General features: G+C 36.4%; 1 protein-coding gene across 1 annotated transcript in view; it reads left to right on the top strand.

Annotated features, from left to right (window-relative positions):
* Positions 1-839: 839 nt before the first annotated feature.
* WDFY3 (WD repeat and FYVE domain containing 3) overlaps positions 840-15,667 on the top strand; it is a 174,108-nt gene continuing 159,280 nt past the window's right edge. The window contains exons 1-2 of the mRNA XM_065878335.1: positions 840-1,019; positions 12,164-12,287. Of these exons, the coding sequence (XP_065734407.1) occupies positions 840-1,019; positions 12,164-12,287 (304 nt within the window). The remainder of the gene's footprint in view (positions 1,020-12,163; positions 12,288-15,667) is intronic.

Genomic DNA, 15,667 nt, shown 5'->3' on the forward strand with positions numbered 1-15,667 from the left:
ACCTAAAATAACTTTCATGAAATAATAATTACCCTTACTACATGTATTCCAATATCTTCTATTTCATTAAAAATATTTTTATTGAGGTATAGTTGATTTACAATATTATATTTTACTTCTTTTTTTTAATTGCTTGTCATGATCTATTAAATGAATTAACATGACCTGCCAAAGGGTTTCAAACTGTAGTTTGAAAAAAGTTTTAAGTTATATGACAATTTTCACTTTTTTCTTATGATTTATAATATATTTGAGGGTATCCATTTAATTTGCATTTTTCAAACTACAAGTCTTCAATGAGGACTATCCCAAGTGTAATCCTTCATCTACAAAAAAAGTTAAATAATTAAAAACAGAAAACTTTGTGGGGATTTTTGTTTTTTTCACTTGTTTGGATGTTTTGAAGTGAGGGTGAATTTTCTGTTCTTTTATTCTTTTTCCATATAGTCAACTATTAAGCAACATATTAATTATAAGATTTATGATCCCTTTATTTGTTGAACTTTGTTATGACTAACTTGGAAATGTTTGTTGCTCGTCCAGCAACAATTAATTTTTTACATTTAATGTTTTACATTTTATACAAATTGTGGCAAAGCCGGTAAGGAACACTGAGTGGCATAATTTGTAACTTGTCATTTAGGGAGATTTATCAAAATTAGCTTTGCCTCTCTACCTTTTCTGTTCAAAAAAGTAGAAAAAATATTTTAGGCAGAATTTTTTTGTTTTTCTGGCTTTTAATGAGCTCTGTGCATGCTTGACCTGGTCAAGATAATGACATTTTGACTGTATAAACATCTTCCTACAGAATTAGAAGTGTTTATCACCAACCAGCCAAGATGAATATGGTGAAGAGGATCATGGGGCGGCCGAGGCAGGAGGAGTGCAGCCCGCAAGACAATGCCTTAGGACTGATGCACCTCCGCCGACTCTTCACGGAGTTGTGCCATCCTCCCCGGCACATGACTCAGAAGGAACAAGAAGAGAAACTGTACATGATGCTGCCAGTGTTTAACAGGGTGAGTCCAGGTTGCCAAGCACATGCCTTTTGTGATGGGGTGGTACTGCAGGAGTCTTGAGGTTATAATAAGTCACAGATGGGAAAAAAAAATGATTGAATGAATTTTTAAGAAGCCTGATTCCTTCCTTTCAATTTGCTATAAGGTGATTTGATGTGAGATCTGGTCAGAATGAACTCCTCTTAGTTCTAGCAGATAAAAAGGAAGATTGCGAGCATTTTGTAAAATGTTCCTCTAACGGTTGATACTTGGAAGAGGGATAGGTTGTAAATTACCACTTATGTTATTTCCATTACCTTTTGAAGTGATGATATATGGCATCAAATGGTGCAGTCGCCCAAGTCCTTTTTACACTTTGAAGAATCATCTCAGTTTATTTTGTTGTTTGGTGGATTTTCTGTAAAAGAACTTGTAAGAGGATAGTTATAGGCTCTAGAGAGTCAAAATAGAGCTAATGTTTTAATGTATTTTGTCAAGTTGATCACATGTAGCAATCTTAGTGGGGATTTTTAAAATTTATATCAAAAATGTATATGTACATAGTTTAAAAAGTCAAGTACTTCCACAGGCTTATAGGGCCCTGCTGCTCTCCACTGCTGATTGTTGCTGCCACTTTTAGCTATTTCAGCTTTTACATAACAAACAATACTTTTACTGTTGTCATGATTGTTCAGTTTTAATTGACTTCTTACTGAGAAACAGGAGAATTAGCTTTTATTTTAAACTCCCCATCCCTCCAAAGCATGCACACACATACATTCACTCATACATGCTACCCTCCTCTTGTCCTTTCCATACAATAATGCCATTTGTTTAAATAAGATTCAGTGCTTACAGTCTACTGACCCTGCTGTAAATATTATTCATAGATGAACCTTATAGCAAACCACCACTATTTTGCCACTCTTATAGAACTTGTTTTCCCCAGACTTTGTAACATAACTGTCTCAATTTCTGTCTTTCCTCATGTCTCTTTCTTTTTCTCCCCCATCTCTCTTTTTCTCTCCTTAGACCTATCTCTGTCCTTCCCCTGTCTTTCTCTCCTTCCCTTCCTGTTTCTGTCTCTTTCTCCCCATCTCTGCCTGTCTTTTCCTGTGTCTCTTTTCCCCATCTCTCTCTCCTCTCTCTATTCCCCTCTCTTGGTCTCTGTCTCTCCCCCCACCCCCGACCCCCCAGTTCTCTTTCCTTCTTTCTCCCCTCCCATGTCTTTCTCTTTCCCCTGCATCTGTGACTCATTGTCTCCCTCCCAAAGTCTCACTTGATCTCTTTATTGTTTGTTCTCTGTGTCTGTTAGTCTTTCTGTCTGAAATTTTCTAGGTTCTTCTTCTCAATATTTTGAAATTTTGTTGAGGCTTCATGATGAACCTTCTTAATCTGCAAACTTGTACTTTTTAATTCTGGGAAAATATTTTGAAATATTTCTTTGTTAATATTCTTCCCCTTTTCTGCAGCTCTGTCAATCGAATATTAACTCTTTTGGATTAACCTTATGCTGTCATATTTTTAACGTCCTTGAATTCTTCTTTATTAATTTAAAATTCTGTAATATCTCCTCATCCCTCTGAAAATATAAAAGCTTTCTCAAATTTTCTTATGCTTCTTTCATTGTTATTTGCTCCAGATTACTGTTTTTTCTTTGCTTATATTATTTTCTTTCATATTAGGGTAGTCTCCAGATGTCTGGTGATAATTGTCTATACACTGATATTTAGGAATGAGGTATTGAAACACTAATTGGAAAGTACGTGTGCAGAGGTTAGACTTTTCCAGTGGTAAGATGATCTGGCTGGTTAAAATGCGGAGATTCGTTAACCTAGGATATGTTGATATTCCAGGAAGGAGTGTTTTCCAGTCTCCTGCCTGGAGCATATATACTTGCTAGTGTTTTCTTAAAGCTAAGTTGAGGAACAAGACTGATGTTTCATATTCAGTAGATTGACTTTCACTTAATCTCCAGTTTGCACCTATCAGTGTTCTTGGTTGTTCCTCTCTAAGGGTTAGACCTCCAGGTGTGTACTGCACTTGGGAGGAGCAGTCACCTTCAGTTTCTGGGCTGTTAAATAAGAATATCTACCTTGTGGGGTTGGTATGAAGATTAAGTAAGTTAATGTACTTAAAGCACTTAACAAATGCTTGTCCTAGGGAACTTGTGTCTATTATTGTTACTGTTGTTATGGCATTAAAAATAAAGACATTACAAGGTGAAGCAAAGATTATAAACTATTTATGCTGAAATAATTTCATATTGAATATATGCTGAAATACATCTAGTTTATGTGTTACTCACACCAAGCCAAAGGCTAATTAGACAACAGAGAGGAGGGATAGACTCTACATATTCTATGTTTATTTGTTTGCTTGTCTCTTCATTTATTCTGTTATTGTGCATTACTGATTCATTCAGTAAATATGTGTCAAACAAATCGACATTGTGCTATACATTGGAGTTCTGAGATAAGATAGTCCAGTTTTATAAATCAGAAGTGTCATGAGGAAGATAAACATGTATTTCTGTTGGAGAAGAGATAAACACATAAACAGATAATGGAATAACAAAGAAATGTAGTATTAGAGACACAGCAGAGTATTATGGCACCCCTGAGAAGAAAGTTATCGGAAAGTCTGTGGGGATCAGGGAAGGGGCATCTCCCTTGAGAATGTGATGTGATTCTTGAGTCCTTAAAAGATATGCATTAGCCAGCTTGGAACTAACTGGGCTAAATTAACCAAGAAGGTAATTAGAGTAAGAAGTTAAAGCATAAATCAAGGTAAAGGCTACAAACATTTTGATGTGTGCTAGCATCTATAAGTGGTCCAAAAAGTTGACATTATGTCGAGGAAGGGTACTGTTCAGTTTGATAGGCACATCACGACAGATTTTATATCATATTAAGTGCTAATACTTTTTCTTCGAGGTGTGCAGAGCCAATGAAGTATTCTAAGCAATAGAATAAGAAAGGAGAAGGGACCAAAGCAAGGCTGTCTCTTAGGTTTCTCATTTGGGAAACTGGGTGGATATTTTTCCTAGTAGCTGAGAAGGAGAGGTATAGGGGACAGATTCAGTTTGGGGCATTGAGTCCAAACTATTGATATTTGTGAACTTCCCAGGTTCCTCCAAGTGGAGGTATTCAGTAGGCAATTAGAAAGCTCAGGTGAGGGACTCTGGGGACTACTGCAGAGATGTGGTAGTTGGAACCCTGGAAGGGGATAAGACATTACTCGTGCCTCCTACTGCCCTATGAGTAGTATGCTAAGGATGAACCATGGAGAATATGAATGTTTAGTGAAAGAAGGGGAACCCATAAAGGATACAGAGCAGGAATGGGTCAGTAGCAGTACAAAAAGAATCAGGAGAGGCTGGTTATGGAACTCAAGAGATAAAAGTGGCAAGAAGGAGGAGAGCAGTCAACACCATCCTGTACATTAGAGAGACCCAGTAAGATGGAGACTGAAAAATGTACATGAGATTTGCCAGTTTGAAAGTTACTAGAATGGCAGCACGAGAAAGCAGTGAGTTGAGCAGTGAATGGGAGATGAGAAGAGACAGTATGGACTCAGCTTTTAGAAATATGAAAGAAGAGGGGACAAAAGAGATTGATGGAGGTGAATTTGGCAATAGGGGGTTTGTGTTTGTATATTTCTGGTGTTTTTAAAAATGGGAGAGATCCAGGCATGCTCATGAAGAGAAGGAAAGAAACCAGCAGAGGGGGAAATTGGAAATTTTTAAGACAGTGAAATTGAGCATAGAGTCGAATTACAGGTGGGTGAGTGAGCCTTGAACAAGAGACACCACACGCTGCAGGAGAGCATGTCTTGTTGGGTGTGAGCACAGATTTGTAGTGAAAGTAGTGGACAGTTGAATAAGATCTTGCTTGATGACCTCAGTTTCTTATAGTTATCAACAGAAGATGTGGTCTGTTAAGAGTCTGGAGTAAGTAGGTCGAGTAGGAGACTTTAGGGAATGGTGATGGTTTGGAATATTAATGAAAGGGAATCAAGAAGGATAGTTGAAAGGGACAATAAAAGGCTTAAAGAGTTTTGAGGGCTCAGTGAAGGTTGGAGATAGTAAATTTGTACTGGATCTTATCCATGCAGCCATGTGTGATTTTTCTCATTCAGTTACAAAGCAGCGTGTGTGTAGAAGTAGAAAAGACGGATAGATGCGTTATATTGGGACTGAGGTTTTGCTGGGCTGGTAAAGCAAGAAGGGCAGGAGTAGAGGGACAGAGCATAGTTAGAGAGACTAATTCACATATCACTCGTGGAATTGGGTGGGATACCATAGGAACAGAGCAGAGGATGTTAATTTTTTAATCTATGAGATAAAAGGCTGAGAGTGAGGGAGGGGAGGGGATGATAGAGTAGGAATATGAGGAGAGGTAGGGAAAGGTTTAAGACAGCTGGTTTGAAATTGGGAGAGAACTGATTATGGACAAGCTATTTTTTCAAGCCCTGTTGAGGTAACAGTCATTAATTTTTATTGCAACCAGTCCTAGGAAGTTGGTTGTTTTTTATTTTAATGTTTTTGTTTTACTTCAATGTCACAATGTACTGTTAGCTATTAAGTAGTTTGAGATAATTTCCTTCTCTCAGATTCATAAACACTGACAAGGTGATGATAATGTTAAGAGTGGTTAGGACAATTGTTATTCTCAGCTATTAATATAGATTAATAACTAATATCCTGCATATGTGTCCCATGTATTTCATCAGTTAAGCTTCCACAGTCAATTCAAGTGAGTCTTAGACTAGGAGACTCAAACAAATACTTGAGGTTTTGGGGGTTGTTTTTTTTAGAAGATTTAAGTTGCTTTAGTGATTATTCTCTATTGCTTAGACTGTCTTAGTTCTGTTGTGTTCTGTGTTGCCATGAGTTTCTATTCTTTCAAGTCAGAAGTTTTTAGTTGGCTGATTAAAAGCATATACATATGCATTGCCTAAACCTAATACAATGAGTGATTTAAATATCATAAAGGTTCATTCAACTTTTTTTTTTCTGTTTTATTGTGCTTCACTTTATTGCAGTTTTTACAAATTAAAGGTTTGTGGCAACCCTGCATTGTCAGATGATGGTTAGCGTTTTTTTTAATTAATTAATTTTTTTATTGAAGTATAGTTGATTTACAATGTTGTGTTAGTTTCAGGTGTACAGCAAAGTGATTCAGTTACATATATATATTTTTATACATATATACATATATTTATTCTTTTTCAGGTTCTTTTTATCAACTTTTAACTAATGAAAAGAAAGTTATTTCTGTACTATTGTGACCAATTTAAACAATATATAAATTATATTCATTGGCCTATCATTAACAAACTAAAATTATCCTTAGATAAGATATCACATCCATTAAATTTTGATATAGATAACCATATTTATTTAATGTTTGACAATTTATACTTGAACGTTCTCCACTAGTAAGAAATAGCTTAGATGAAGGAATAGCTCAGTGTGGCTCCAGACATCCTGCCACGATTGCCAAAAATGAACTGTACTGTTGATTTTTGAGACTTTGTTTGACTCATGCCAAATGGCAAATAAACCATATTACAGTTAGACATGGATATCCATCTACAGAATCGTTTTTAAAGTGTGCCCCATACTGTTATTTCAGTGTGTGATTTTGGCCTTTAAGAGACACGAGGTTGAGAAATGGCATGTGTTAAGCCCCTTTTTCTGGGCCAGGACTCATGCTGGGTTCTTCAGCTGCCTCCTGTGCTCTTCATCACAGTCCTGCAAGGGCACTGCTGGTATCCTCCTTCTCACCAATTCTCTCAAACTGAAAGATTATGGTGAGGTCTGAGAATAGCTGGATAATATTTAATCAGCATTCTTAAAAATAATTAACCTTTAGTCCCAAGAACAAAAGCTTACAGAAAAAAATACTTCATTTAAACATATTAAAAAATGAATAGCATTTTAGTCATCTAAAAGTTAACTGCCATTGTTAATTACCTTGGTGTATGTTATCATACTAAATTGTGTATGTTAAAATATAATCTTTACTAACTGGATCTTCTTTTAGAGACTCCTCTTGTTTTTGAATTTGCTTCTAATTTATATTCAAGAAACATCTAAGTTGAATCCAATGTCTCTTTTTTTTTTTTTTCTGCGGTATGCAGGCCTCTCACTGTTGTGGCCTCTCCCGTTGCGGAGCACAGGCTCCAGACGCGCAGGCTCAGCGGCCATGGCTCACGGGCCCAGCAGCTCCACGGCATGTGGGATTTTCCCAGACTGGGGCACGAACCCGTGTCCCCTGCATCGGCAGGCGGACTCCCAACCACTGCGTCACCAGGGAAGCCCCCAATGTCTCTTTTTTTATCCCTCACAAGTAACCTTTACTTTTTAAATTGTTGGCTTTAGAGGAAGGATACTCAAGTTCAGAACCAAATGTGAGATAGATCAAGAGTCAGACAAATGAACTATTAGCATATATGAGGCTTATGTTTACAAATATACAGCTTTGTTACTTATTGCATAGTACCAATATTGGAGAATGGAGCTTAGGTCTGTGCAACAAAGGACTTCCTAGTTTCACCCTTGATATGGTTAAGCTTACTTACCCAGTCATTGGCAAAAGTGGGCAAGCCACACTCAGAGCAGATGAGAGTACATGTTCTCTTGAGGCAGGCGTACCCTAGAAGGAGAGAGAGGGACTGAGATATACCTTCTCATTTTCTTCTCCTGCAAGTTCGTGGTCCTTAGGAACAAGAAGACTAAGTGTTAATGTAATGATTTATATTAATTGGTAAATGCAATTACATCTTCACTGTCAATTTTCAAAATCTGTTAGATATATCAAATTATTCATATACTCTGTAACTTAATTTTAGATATTACATATATTTAGGGGGAAAAAGGCACCATTTTAGAAAACTTTGTAAAAATTCCTACCTCTCTTTTACTAATATTTAATAAAATTTTACTGAATAGCTTCATTTGGTAACAAATATATATTGAGCCTCTGCTTCCTGCATGCCATTATACAACACCATTCATTTGTTCCCCCTGAGTATACCAAAAATATTTTAGTTGAGGAGCAGCCAGGAAATTTTCTGGAATTTATTTAGGTGGATATTTAAATGACCCTTCTAAAAACAAGTTGAGCTGTGCTAATTCCCTCGCAAGGTGAACACTGTGCAAAGGTATAGTGATAGGGTTCCTGCAAAGTTTAATTCCGGCAGTATATTACTGGGTGACTAAGAGCACAGCTTGGAATCAGACAGACCTAGTTTTGAATTCTGTCTCCACCACCTCCTGGCATCCACCTTCTCTAACCCTTAATTACTTTTTCTGAAAAATGGGAGTAATGTGTAGGATTTCATGAGATTCTAATGACATTACATGTCAAGTATTTGAATAGTGCTAGGCACACTGTAAAGGCTCATTATATGATAATTGTTGTTATTTTCATTAAGTTTGCTAAAAGGCTTTTTGTTCCTCAGTACTGTTTTTTTCATCTGGGTAATGAATGTCACATGTCTATTATAGAATCATCCCTCTGAGTTGAGTGTATTACCGACCAGTTCTCTTGCTCAAATCTCCCCTTTAACAGATGAGGGAACTAAGAACCAGAAAATTTTGACCAGAGTCCTTGTGGGTGGGAAGGTAAATCCCAGCTCTGTGCTCCATCCTCTGTGGTGCACGTTTACATGCATGATTGAAGCACTATTTCCCACTATTTGTGGAAGGTGGTGAATACATACCTAATATTTTTAGATTTAATTGTTGAAGTCAGTCACCAAAAAATCTCTTCTCTTTACTGCCTTACACATTCAGTATTATCTAAAATGCCAGATACATGTATTAGTCCCTGTACTTCTCCAGCCTTTTCTTGCTGCATTTCCCCTCTCATTGGAAACACTCCAGCTTCACCCACGCCTTTTGATCTCTCAAGCTCCCAATCTCTTGCCCACGGTCTTAGCACAGTTCTTCTCACTGCCCGGAACCCTCGTTCCTTGGCTGTTTGAATTGTGACCTTTTTTCATTATTCAGTATCATCCTTCTGGGTCAGTGTCATCTCAGAGAGCGTTTCTGATAACCTTTTCTCACTCCAGGCATTCCCTTTCAGTTACCCTGTTTACTTCCTTTATAATGCATCACTATCCAACATAATTTTCATTTTTAAAATAGCTTAACTTTTGTCTCCTGTGCTAAAATGTACATTCCGTGAAAACTGGAATTATATTTGCTTTATTTGCCTTTGTATTCACAGTTCTTTACTTTTGTATTCAAGGTTCCAAATATTGCCTGGCATATATAGTAGACCAGTAAATATTTATGAGTGAATAAATGAAAGAGTGAATCAATCAGTAGTGTTGGATCACTAGATTAAAGATTGTTTACGTTAAAGAAGCAGTAGTTCATTTCAGATTAGCAAGTATGACATGGTCCTTTTTCTGTAACATTTGGCTTGGTCAATTCAAGCAACACAGCTTTTGAAAAAATTTTCCTTATGAAAATAAAGCTATAAATATCAGGATTTGTATGAAAAGTTAGTTGCATTTTTAAGTGTATTTTCCACCCAGCATGAAGACTGCTTGAATAACCAACCATATGTTTATGCTAAGAAAAGAGCTATTTATTTTTTGAAGTTGTCTTACTCTTAGGATAACATAGTGCTTAATAATTCTTAGGAGCAAAATATACATCAGTATATTCTGAATAATAGGAATACTTATCTACTTTAAATCAGTTTGTCAAAAGGCTTAATAATTGCCTGAGCAAAATATACAATTGCTTTGTAAACACCTTCATTAGGCAGTTACATACTCATTTCTGGGTGGAAGCAGAATGGCTATTCAAGCATGTGTCCTTCCTCACTAGAAACCAAATGGTGTAGATATTTTATTTGATAAAGATAGTTGATGGTTTATTTTAAAAGATGCACTTTGAGTTGCAATATGTTATTTTTATATGGACCAAATAATTAAAAAAGGAGGAAAGAAAGGAATGAATAAACTTTGTCGTAATCAACTGTGAACTTCAAGCGAGGTTGATTTTAGTAACCAAATTGCTTTGGTTTGATATTAATGTAGTCTTACAGGGCTGTGCTTACTGGGCATACTTTTTAAGTCTGTGAGATAAATTTGGTCAATAAATTGGCCATTCTTTTTATTTTTCTAAGACACAGAAATTATTTAATAAAAACTTCAAGAGAGAGTGACGGGTAGAATCTCCTCCTTGAAAGTATGCTCAAATTTAAAATTGAGGCTTCTCAATTTCTAATCTATCTCCAATTTGTTTATTAAAAACTATGGTATTTAGCAGGTGACATAGGTTAACTGTAAGCACATAACATTTATCAAAATCTCAGCAGAAAAACAATTTATTGAGGAGTTCCTGAAAAGAACAGTTTGTTTGTTCTTTGAGATAATTTAAAATTGTGTGTCAAGTTCAAGAACAGACTACCTGGCTAAAAGTATAACCTGTAGAACTGATTTATCATTTGTTTGGTACTTTCAGCTCAATTTGAGGGTGATTGTAAGAAACATGGTGTCTATTGTAAGAATGTAAGAAACATTCCTATTACAAGGATATTATAAGTTGTATCCTTTTAATAGGATCCTTGGAAGAAAATCTTTACATTATGGTATGAAGAATAGAGGTACTTTGTTAAATATATGTTTTCCTTACCTAAGGACATTGAGAACCATGTAATTCATGAGGTTTTCTCTCCTGTATGTTTGGGCCAAAATTCATGACTAAATATGGCAAATATAGACTTTTTTCCCCCAGTCTACCTCCCTGGCCTTGGTTTTATTATTTGATTGGTTTTGTTCTTACTTTTTGTTTATATTCTCATATTATAATTTGTGTCCTTGCATGCTACCTAAACATTTTCTAGAATTTGGTTGTGGGAGCAGGCATACAAACAAACAACCATATTCAGGGAACATCCCTGTAAAAGGCAGGGTGCTAGCTTGGCAAGGAACACAATGACGGGTAAGATACGTTTCCTCCCTTTGCAGTGACATTTGAACAGATAATAAGAATACAAAATATTGTTTAGTTAATATTACAGTAGAGGGCTATCATAATAGTTTTAGGAGACACAGAATTCTCTTTTAGCTATAAAGAACATTTAAAAAAAATATTTATTTGGTTGCGCTGGGTCTTAGTTGCAGCATGTGGGCTCCTTAGTTGCGGCTCACCGGCTCCTTAGTTGTGGCAGGCAGACTCCTTAAGTGCGGCTTGCTGGCTCCTTAGTTGCCCCATGTGAACTCTTAGTTGCGGCATGTATGTGGGATCTAGTTCCCTGACCAGGGATCGAGCCCAGGCCACCTGCATTGGGAGCATGGAGTCTTATCCACTGTGCCACCAGGGATGTCCCACTATAAAAAACATTTTTTAAAACAATATTCCAGGATGCATCCAGTTATATAGCTATTATAATACTATTTCTTTTCCTATGACAGTCTGTTCAGGTTTTATTTTTTTCATTCTCTTTGCTGAATCTATGCCAGTTTTAGAATGATTTATTCTAAAGTTCATCTAGTGTAGATTTTTGTAAAGACAAGTGTATTTCATGACCCTCTCATTCATTTTTATTCTAGTCTTTTCATTAACAGTCTTGTTTTGGGAATTATTATGGTTAGAATTCAGAAATTCTGAGGTATAAGATGAGTTTAGTAAATTCTGTATTCAGCCCAGGACTTAGCATTAGATAAGTCCCTGCTTTTACCATTATATTTTCTAAATATAAACTTTAGAAGTTTATATTTTTTATAACTTTATATTTATTTATAAATCTGAAAAGAAAGTTTATATAAAGTTTATATTTATTTATAAACTTTAGAAGTTTATATTTATTTTCTAAATATAAACTTTAGAAAATATATTTACATTATATTTTCTAAAGTTTATTAGTAAGATTGATTTAAATTTTATAGATAACTGGTCTTTGGCTTTTAGATTTTGTTTATTTAATTATTCATTCAACAGATTATTTTACATGTATAAGAAAATGTGGTTAGATGGCATTTATTGAAAGAGATATGTTTTAAACTTATTCAGGTCGAAGTAACTATGCAAGCATACTTTCTTTTATTTGATTTTCAAGTCATATCACACTTTGAAAAGCACATAATGAAAGAAAGAAGTTGACAATGCTGTATTAAAATTGTTTTTCTCATCACAGGTTTTTGGAAATGCTCCGCCAAATACAATGACAGAAAAATTTTCTGATCTTCTGCAGTTCACAACACAAGTCTCACGACTGATGGTGACAGAAATTCGAAGGAGAGCATCAAACAAATCCACAGGTATTTTTACAGAAACCAGCAAAAACTAATTTATTTGACTGGACAGTTTGGTAAAAGTGTTGTCGAAATCTAACAAAAAATTGACCTGATTTTAAGCACATGGATTTCAGTACCAGTCCCCATTCCCATTCTTACTGTCATATTCTTACTGTCAGCACCTTTTACTCTCAAGTGGAGTAGTTCTACCCAAGGCTACTTTCCTTGGACCACTACCACCCCTGACCTAACCCTTTTAACAGCACTCTGTTTCCTTCTGAACAAAATCCAAATTCCTAGCATGACATTCAACACAAACTCAGGACCTGGAAATACATATATATACCCACCATTTTTGCATACCCTTTTTTATTTCTTGTTTCCTTTTTCTATATTTCAACCAAATCATGAGTTACTTATAGTCCCAGACATTTCTGTGCTCTTTTTTCTATCCTTGTGATGCTTCATTCAGGAAGGAGCATCTCCCCCCATGTTAGTACATCTAAATCTTCTCAGCTTGGATTAAGTCACCCTTCCTAGATAGAATGTTTCTTGATTTCCTTAATCAAAGGAAAAGTTTTCTCTTCTTAACTACTCAGCTTCACGAGTGGTGTTTATATATGTATCTTTATCTTTCTATTAGACCATAAACTATTTATTAGTCTTTGTATAGCCTACAGTCTTTAACCACAGTGCTTTACACAGTAGGCCTTTTATAAATGCTGCCTGAATAACTTCTTATTCATAATTAGGTAATTTTAAACTTCATAAAGTATCATCCCATTTAATCAAGATTAAAATAAGATTTTTTGATTTTAATTACCATTACTCATTTTCTAAATTAGCAATATGTTTGAAGGATTTTATCTTAATTTTTATCTTGTTGCTTTGGTTTTTAGTGGTTGTTTGAGTGATAGCTTTCCTACTGAAGCATTAGACCAAGAAATCAATAATTTAAGTTTTGTTTCTAGTGTCTCTTTGAAAAATCACTTATCGTTTCCACCCATTGAATTATTATCTTTCCAATTGTAACGGTAATGCCTTTGTTATATAATACTATTTTTATTTTATTTATTTATTTTTTTTTGCGGTACGTGGGCCTCTCACTGTTGTGGCCTCTCCCGTTGCGGAGCACAGGCTCCGGACGCGCAGGCTCAGCGGCCATGGCTCACGGGCCCAGCCGCTCCGCGGCATGTGGGATTTTCCCAGACCTGGGCACGAACCCGTGTCCCCTGCATCGGCAGGCAGACTCTCAACCCCTGTGCCACCAGGGAAGCCCTATAATCCTATTTTTTAATTTAGTTTTTACTTTTAGTTTTAAAAGTATATAGGTGCATGGTTTTAAGGGTCACATAGTTTATAGGTTTATTAAAAACAGTATCTCCCTTCCATCATCCCGGTTCATCCTCATTTTGCACTCCTAAGATACACTGACTTTTTACGTCTCTTAACTTTTTTTGATATTTACCTCTGTGTCTCTAACTAATGTGCTTATACTGTGTGCCCTTGATTTTTCATATTTAGATACCATCTCCAGGCTTACCACAAGAGAAGTGAGACTTTTAAGCTCACCACTATCCCACAGATTCTCACTTCTATATCCCCATATCATTCTATCATAATTTGATTAGATCAGTATTCATTGTATTATTGTGACTGAAAACATTATACAAAGGTGAGCCATATGATACACTCTGATTACTCTTTCTTTCTTGAAAACTTCTCCACTTCTATCAATCAGAGTTAATAATTGCCTTTTTTTAAAAAAACTAGTTTTCTACATTTTCATTATGCATTCTTCCCCTACTCCTCTGTTTTTCTGAATTTCACCCAATATCATTGAAGACATCAGATATTCTGTCAGTTTCATCTTCTTGCAAATAGCTCTTCCAGAACCTTCTGGTCTGCTTTAATCTGTAGTAGTTGCTCTCTAGGCCAGCTGGACAGCTGTCACTTTTTCATCTTCACTCAGTTCATCCTGGGATGTTTTTCCACCTCTTTGGGATAGAGTCTCTGTTTCCAAAATCTCATGTCATCTTTTTTCTCAAATTAACTTCCTCATTTTTGGTAAAATATTTTTTCCAGCAGCCTCCTGAAAAAGGATGCAGGGCAGTTATTATTTTGGTTTTTGGATTTTGTATTTGTTTTTAGAAATCTGTGAGTGAGGGCTTCCCTGGTGGCGCAGTGGTTGAGAGTCCGTCTGCCGATGCAGGGGACATGGGTTCGTGCCCCGGGCCGGGAAGATCCCACATGCCGCGGAGCGGCTGGGTCTGTGAGCCATGGCCACTGAACCTGCGCGTCTGGAGCCTGTGCTCTGCAACGGGAGAGACCACAACAGGGAGAGGCCTGCGTATCACCAAAAAAAAAAAAAAAAAAAAAAAAGAAATCTGTGAGTGAAAATTCCTTTGACTCTTGCTATATAAAATGAGCTCCTTCCCCTTAACCATGGAAGGTGACAAGCTTTCAGGTACGGGGCTTAGAACAAACTTATCACATCATACAGGATGGCTTTATTGCAGAAAGGGGAACTTGTAGAACCAGGCTTCAACAAGAGAAAAGAAGGCACAGATCCATCACCCTCGTTATCTCACAGAAGTGTGCTTGGGATATTCCCCACCCAGAGCATGAATGCAATCATAATGGTGAAGAAACACCGTTTGTGATCTAAGCTGTTTGAGCACTGAATCTGAGTTCTTATTAGATGTTTCTAGGCGTTGTTTGAGAATGCTAGCTGTTTAGTTCCAGGAGACTTGGGGGCTCAGGGGAAGCTACAGGCCCTCCCACAGGGAGTGGAAGCTACGAGTGTCATAGAAAATTAAGCTTGGGTGCAGCACCTCTGGGAACATGGTCAGTGGGTCCTTCTCCAGGCAGCCTAGGTTGAACTCCCAAGGTTGTTTTGGAAAATCTCTCAGCTCGCATTACATTTATCCTCCTTTCAGTGGATATAAGGTCCTAGATTGGAAATCATTTTATCTCAGAATTTAAAAATAATTTCTCCATCATATTTTAGATTCCTATACTCCTAGTAAGAAATCTGAAGCTACCTAAATTCTCCATTCTTTCTCTGTGGCCTGTATTGTGTGTGTTTGTGTGTGTGTTTTATAAAAGCATTTAGAATCCTCTCGTTGGCCCTCCTCTTCTAAAATTTCATGATAACATGCCTTGGAGTGGACCTATTTTTATACATTATGCTGAGTACTCACTGGACCTGTTTAGTCTGGAAATTCATAGCCTTTAATTTTGAGAAAGGTTTGTGAATTGTTTATATAATAATATCCTCCCCTCTGTTTTCTCTTTCTTATCACATGTACCCCTAAGACTGTCCCTCTCATTTTCTTATCTTTCCTCTCTTATTTTCTGTCTTTGCTTTTTTACTCTCTTTGCTAGGAGAGCTTTTTGGTTTT

Source organism: Phocoena phocoena, chromosome 5 (genome assembly GCF_963924675.1).
Source record: "Phocoena phocoena chromosome 5, mPhoPho1.1, whole genome shotgun sequence".
Lineage (NCBI taxonomy): Eukaryota > Metazoa > Chordata > Mammalia > Artiodactyla > Phocoenidae > Phocoena > Phocoena phocoena.